The 6,808-nt window shown below is 37.6% G+C and overlaps 1 protein-coding gene across 1 annotated transcript in view; it reads right to left on the bottom strand.

Moving 5' to 3' along the window:
- Positions 1-6,808, bottom strand: part of SH3YL1 (SH3 and SYLF domain containing 1) — a gene marked incomplete at its 5' end in the record, with an annotated part of 32,585 nt that overhangs the window by 24,276 nt on the left and 1,501 nt on the right. The window contains 3 exons of the mRNA XM_010294299.1: positions 588-716; positions 3,334-3,446; positions 6,601-6,665. Coding sequence (XP_010292601.1) covers positions 588-716; positions 3,334-3,446; positions 6,601-6,665 — 307 coding nt within the window. The remainder of the gene's footprint in view (positions 1-587; positions 717-3,333; positions 3,447-6,600; positions 6,666-6,808) is intronic.

The raw sequence follows: 6,808 nt of genomic DNA, 5'->3' as shown, positions 1-6,808 counted from the left end.
CGTGGAGAGGAAGGAGTGTCAGAGACAAAGCTTCATTAACTGATCACAATCCCCATTACTCATCCTCCTCTGTCACTCAGGTGGAGGACGTAGAGAAATGGGGAGTAAAGTTGAGCACGGAATTATGGGAAGGGTGGGGGAAAGGTGTTTTTTAGATTTGTTCTTATTTCTCATTATCCTACTATCTTATTAACTGGCAATAAATTAAACTAATTTCCCCAAACCGAGTTTCTTTTGCCCCTGACAGTAATTGGTAAGTGATCACCCTGTCCTTATCTCAACCCACAAGCTTTTCATAGTACTTTTTCTCTCCCCTGTCCTGTTGAAGAGTGGGAGTGATAGAGCAGCTTGATGGGCATCTGGTAGCTAGCCAAGGTCAACTCAACCACAAATATCATCTGTAAACGTTCAGCATCTTCTCAATACCCATTGCATGATGTCTACACTGAAGAAATCATTGCCCCTCAAGAAACTCTAAACTCAGCACAGTATGTTCTCACAACAAACTCTTTTTCCAAATTGAACGTGTCCTAGTTCATTTCGTCACTATGCCTTCACTGAATCAGCTAGATTTGAAGAGAACTTACTTGCGATTTGTTTCTTTCCTTTCAATTAAACAGGTTCCTTCCAGAGACACACCTGCAAACAGTCCTCGAGATTTGCAGTATGTATAGACAGCAGCAGAGCTTCTCAGGGCAACATCCCCTTCTAAGTTTCTAGGAGGAAAAAAGTTTTGGTTGATATTCTTCATGGCTTTGCAAGTGAACAGCAATTGTCTTTTTATTTTAACCCTATGAAAAGCCAGCAAAAGTTTCACTTCTCTCTGTTCTTACAAACTCTATTTAATATATTTAGCTGCGTCAGATTTGAAATCCATTTTCAGTTCTTATTTCAGACAGGACCCAGTACAAATAATTAATTTGATGATAAGGTTTCCTCTGAAGCATAGAACAATGTTCCCTCATCTGAATGCTCCATGTTAGACCTTCTCTTGCATTCAGCAGTCAGAAAATTATTAACCCATGTTTTAATCATGTTTTAAAACAATCTGATTATGTTTGTGGTAACTTGGAACTCTATCCAATATGTCCAAATTGTCCTTGACTTTATGGGGCTCAAAACAGCACAAAATATTTCAAGCAAGGACTTACCAGACCTCAATAGAACTGGAAGATTACAATGTTTGTCTTACACAGGATCACAGACTATTTTAGGTTTGAAGATACCTCAGGTCAGCCAGTCCAACCTACTGCTCAAAGCGGGTACAACACTGAATTCAGATCAGGTTGCTCTGGGCTTTGTCTAGCCTGTTTTTGAAGACTTCTATGGAGACAGATGCCACAGACAGTCTGAATAACCTGTGTCAGTGCTCAATTATACTCATGTTGAATTTTTTTCTTTTCTCATATTCAGTCAGAATCTTCTTTGTTTCAGTTTATGACTACTGTCTCTCATTATCTTGCCATGCACCTCAGTAAAGAGTTGGGGTCTGTCTTCTTGGTAATCCCTTGTTGGGAATGCAGCTTCTTAGAAGACCTTAAGGTCTTCTCTCCTCCAGGTTAAATATGCTGAGCTCCCCCAGCCTCATAGTTCATGTGTTCCATGTCCCTGGCCATCTTGGTAGTCCTTCACTGGATGCACTCAAGTTCATGAATATCTTTCTTGTACAGCAGGGCCAAAACTGGACACAATATTCTAGGCACAGCCTATGAAGTGTCAAGGTGAACAATCACTTCCCTTACCTACTAGTTACAGCTCTGTTGATGCAGTCTCCTACACTGTTTGCTGCCTTTGCTGTCAGGATGCACTGCCGACTCAGCCTATAGTCTACCAGGATCCTAGTATGTTCTCAATAGGGCAGCTGCCCAGCCTGGCAGGCCCTGCCTACATAACTGCAGAGGGTTCATCCAACCAAGGGTGCAGGACTTAGCATTTGTCCTTGTTTAATTTCATGAGGTTTCCTCTTGAATCTTTCCTCTACATTCTCTAGGTCCACCACTCTGAATGGCAGCCCTGCTCTGAAGTGTATTGGCTGCAGTCCCTGACTTGGTGTCATTCACAAATTTGAAAAGTGTGTTTTACATCTGGTCCTCCAGGTCACTGATAAAAATATCACGCAGCCGAGGTCCCTGCAGAGTCTCCTGGGGAATTCCACAGGAACTTGGCCTCCGAGTACAACATGAATCATTTACCATTATTCTTCAAGCCTGACAATCCGGTTTTTCACCTATTACCTAGTCTGCTCCACCCTGACACCTAGGCCATGACATTCCAGCTTGTACACAGAGATGTTGCAGAACAGCATACTGAATGCCTTGCAAGGCAGATGACATCCACTGCCCTCCCCGATCCACAGATTTCTCTCATCTGTGGAACAAATGTGGAAATTTTCTTTTTTTAAAAAAGATGATAAAACATCAGTAAAAAAAAAACCAACCAAAGGTGTAAGGGGGTGTATGTCCCATGAGAAGAGTCTGAGGGAACTGGGCTTGGTTAGCCTGCAGAAGAGAAGACTTAGGGGGGACCTAACAGCAGCCTTTAAGTATCTATGAAGAGACAAACAAGAATATGAAGCCAGGTTCTTTACAGCAGTGCATGGTAGGAGGACAAGAAGTTATGGACATAAATTGAAACAAGAAATGTTTTGACTGGATGTAAGGCAAAACTTTTCACATGAGGACAGCTGACCAGTAAAGCAGATTGTCCAGAGAGCCTGAGCTGTCTCCATCTTTGGATGTTTTCAGGACCCAACTGGAATACAGGCCTGAGCAACCAGATCTGAAGTCATACCAGATGTTGCTTTGAACAGGAGATTTGGACTAGAGGTCTCTTAAGGTCCCTTCCAAACTAAATTATTCTGTGATTCTATCATCTCATCCTTCAAAGCAAGCTGGCTTAACCATTTAGGGTTTAAAAGTAATTATTTGGCGTATTTTTTATTTATTGTCAGACAGATCTGTGGTGATAGAAAGCATAGGCCCATGGGTCAATGAAAGGAATAGTTGTCAGGCACAGTAGCACCTGTGCTCTTTGAGCCTAGCCAAGTAGTCTCCTGCAAAAAGAGAATAAACCTCAGAACACTTTCCTTCTACCAATAAATGCCTTTATCAGGAAAGAAAAAAAAAAAAGAAAAAAAAAGGGCAAGAAGTGACTGAAAAGGTACAACACTACAAGAACAGTATGGTCCAGTTAACATATAGGTTGCACAGATTGTTTTGTAATTTATCAAAAAAAGTCATGTGAATGTTTATATATAGCTTTAAAAGCTATCTTCCATGTTTAATCCTACCCCATATTTAAATCTACCTCACATTAGGAAAGTATTTTACTCACCTTCCTAGAGGTCCAATTGCCACAGTAAGATTGCCTCCAAGTGTCAGATTCCCTCCTTTGGCAAAAGCTTCTACTGCCCTTTCATGATTCAATATTATCACTAAGTCTGAAACCTATAAAATATGGAATAAAAGTACCGTATTTTTTAAGAAGAAAGTTAGAACAGCATGGGAGAAGACTCTCATGTTTTGCAGGAAAACAGGTGGGAGCACAGAAGATATTCCCTCCCCCAAATGAAAACTAACTCCAGATTTATCAATGGATTAATTCAAGTGAGAATCTCTCATTCTTTCAGAGAATTACTTCCTTTTTTCCAAAGGATCATTTTGAAACAATTTTCATAACACAGTTGATACTTTTTCTGCAAGATATTTAGAAACTAAAAGTCTTCACTTATATTTTTAAACAAAAGTGACGGATTTTTGTCAAGCACATCTATGGTCAGTATGTGACAGACAACAGCTGTAACAGAAATTCTATTTTAATTCAAAATTTCCTAATTAATAAATTTTTATTTTCTATGGCTCTTGCAAACAATGAATTATGAAGGCATTTTCAGATGTGAAGAGAGATCACATTAAGAAAATAATATGGATCCTTCCATAATTAACTAATAACAGCAAGACAGAACTTAGTAAACAAAAATTACTTATTAGTCTGCCCAAAGAATAAACAACAACAAAAATACAGGTTTTCCCATTATTGATAAAATTTTATCTTCTTGATCAAAAATTAGGGGTTTAATATATATCCGTGTGTGTATATATAAGAAATAATATTTAGTTTTTTTAAGACTTGAATATATGAGATATATTTTCTTCAAGAAACTATTAAACCAAATAACTGCAGAATTAGCAAAGTACTTTTGAACACAAAAAAAAAAAAAAAAAATCACTATTTTTAAAAGATTTTTTTCCTGGACAGTGCAAATGCACATATCAAAGAACTTCTACTACTAATTAAGTTGATGCTTATTACCATCAGTACTGTAAAACTATAACTCTCTTCAATTTAACAAATTTCAACAGAAGTCTCCTACAACTCTTTTCCCAAACTATGAAGCATTTTAAAGAAGGAAAAAGTCTTTCAAACACAAACATGATATTATAAAGATCACTATCTCACCTGAAAGCTCAGTAAATACAATACATGTATTAAAAAAAACCAAAATACTGCAGCAGTACCAGCAGGTTCAACACAATAGATTACACTTTTGTATCTTACTGTGAGGGATTATTTTTTAAACAGATGTGCCCAAGGACTATGGTGCCTGATCTTTCATCTGATGGACTTGACTGAAAGCCAGGTTCAGAAAAAAATTTCAACTTACCCCAAATTCCAAACAGTGACAGCAGGGAATACAAAAGGAAACACCAGCATTATTTGCAAAACAAGGCTGGCCCAGAAGTATTACACAGTGTTAGAGAGGCCTTTGTTATTAGCCCCCTGGTAACCTCCACCCCATCCTAAACAAAAGATTGCTGACATGAGTAGTTTCTGAATCATCCAGGGATGCAGAGAGAATGTCACTGAGGATGCTGCTACCTCTTCTAACCCATTAAGAGTATGAATCCACAGCTAAGTTAAATGAATCCACAGTGAGAAAACCTTGAAGGAAAGCATTTAGATTAATTTTAAAATTGGTCTTTAATTTGAGGTACCAACTTGTTTCACTTGGAAAAACATGCAAATACCATGACTTCTAAGTCTGTGATTTCCTTCTTGTTGTTTACAACCACCCATAAGTACCACTACAACTATGTCAACTATAATCTCTCCTAGAGGAATAAAATTCAACCGATTTCTACAAGGTTTAAGTTTATATATGACTAAAAGAATGCTGAAATTGGACTCTGGGCTCCTAAGCCACTTAAGTTATTTCTGAATAACATCTCTTCTTTAGAAGAACTAAATAAGATTGTGTTATTATAATGCCAGTAAGGAAACAGTATCTTGTAAGCTGACTAAAATTTCAAATGAAGGGCATGATATTGCTTAGAAAAAACACCGTTTCGGAAACAGCTTCCGTATTGAAATTATTTGAGTAAGCATCAATAGTAAATGGTTACATTATCTAAAATATCAGATGGAGATGATTAAAGGAAAAGTTTCATAGCTTAATCAAAGCATCTGAAGAGTCTGTTTCATTGTCATAAAAGCAAAAAAAACCCAAACAAAACCACAAACCCTGGGGCTCAAACTCAATGTTTTGTAACGCATTCAGATCCTGTAGCCAGGAAAACCAAAGAAAAACCCTTAAAAAAATTAATAATTTTGTATTCACGGCATCCTTTAAAAAGTGCAGAGTAATAATGCCTGAGATCACACAAGAAACAATGAAGATACAATAAAATATTACTCCATTGCTCATTATGTGAGTGCCAGCTGACTGCTTGTCAGGACAGAATTAGTTGGCTAGTTGTAGGAGACACACTGAGGGCTGCCACGTACCACCCAGATCAGCTATGCATGTATTCCTCTAAACGCCCATAGCAAGAAATCTTGTTGGCAGCATACTGTTACTTTATTTTCTTTGGGAATTGGTAGAACAGAAGCTAAACAGAAAGAAAAGGATAGGACTGGAGGCTAGAGTGGGAAAGAGGAGGAAAGATGGAAATAAACAAGACTGAAGGAGCCATGAGGAAGAGATGGAAAACAGACACAGAGAGGTCCTCAGATCAACAGGATTTCTCTTAATATGTTGAGAGTCCCTTATTTAACTGTTTTTGCTGGCTGGAAACTGCTTCATTTTCTGTAGCATTTCTTTGGAAGAGGCACCAACAGTTTTGGTGCTCCCAAACCAAAGGAAGGGAGAAGTCAGTAATCAGAAGTTTGAGTGGTGAATGAGTAACATACTGTAGGATTAGCTAGGCTCCATTTTACTTCACCTTCAATTCCTTTCACTGTTTCTTACCAGGTAAGAGTCCTTGTGCTCTTTAACAAAGCATTTGATACACTGTTAAGCACAGGATACTTTTAATTAACTCCAGTTGGCTTACATGTGAACACTGACTGGAAGATTTCCATAAGGGAAAAATTCAGTCTGCTACAAGTGAGAAAATAGCTGGTTTTTTTCCTTTAAATCTCTCCAAAGCAATTAGAGTGATCAAAATCCCGTATTTTGTTTGTCTTGTAGAAATGAATTTATAATAGCTTTTTTTTACACAAAAAAATCCTACTATTTCACCAACATTTAGATCTTTGTCAATGCATTTTAATTTCTTGTAAAAAAGTTATCAACAAGTTATTTCAAATGCAAAATTATACCTCAATTCCAATTTCAAATCCACCACCAAGGCCAGCAATTCCTATTGCAGAAGGAGCAGACCAGGCTGTCATGCAAAACAAGACAAATTTACAGAAGTTTTAACATGTTACACGAAATACCAATTTTATTCTTAGAGTTCAAAAACACTAACACGTTCTCTATGTAAAATTATGATCACAATCACCAGAATGCAATCACATAACAATA

Source organism: Phaethon lepturus, unplaced genomic scaffold, assembly GCF_000687285.1.
Source record: "Phaethon lepturus isolate BGI_N335 unplaced genomic scaffold, ASM68728v1 scaffold2679, whole genome shotgun sequence".
Taxonomy (NCBI): domain Eukaryota; kingdom Metazoa; phylum Chordata; class Aves; order Phaethontiformes; family Phaethontidae; genus Phaethon; species Phaethon lepturus.
The sequence above is the reverse complement of the archived record's forward strand: the minus strand, read 5'-3'. Positions and strand labels throughout refer to the sequence as shown.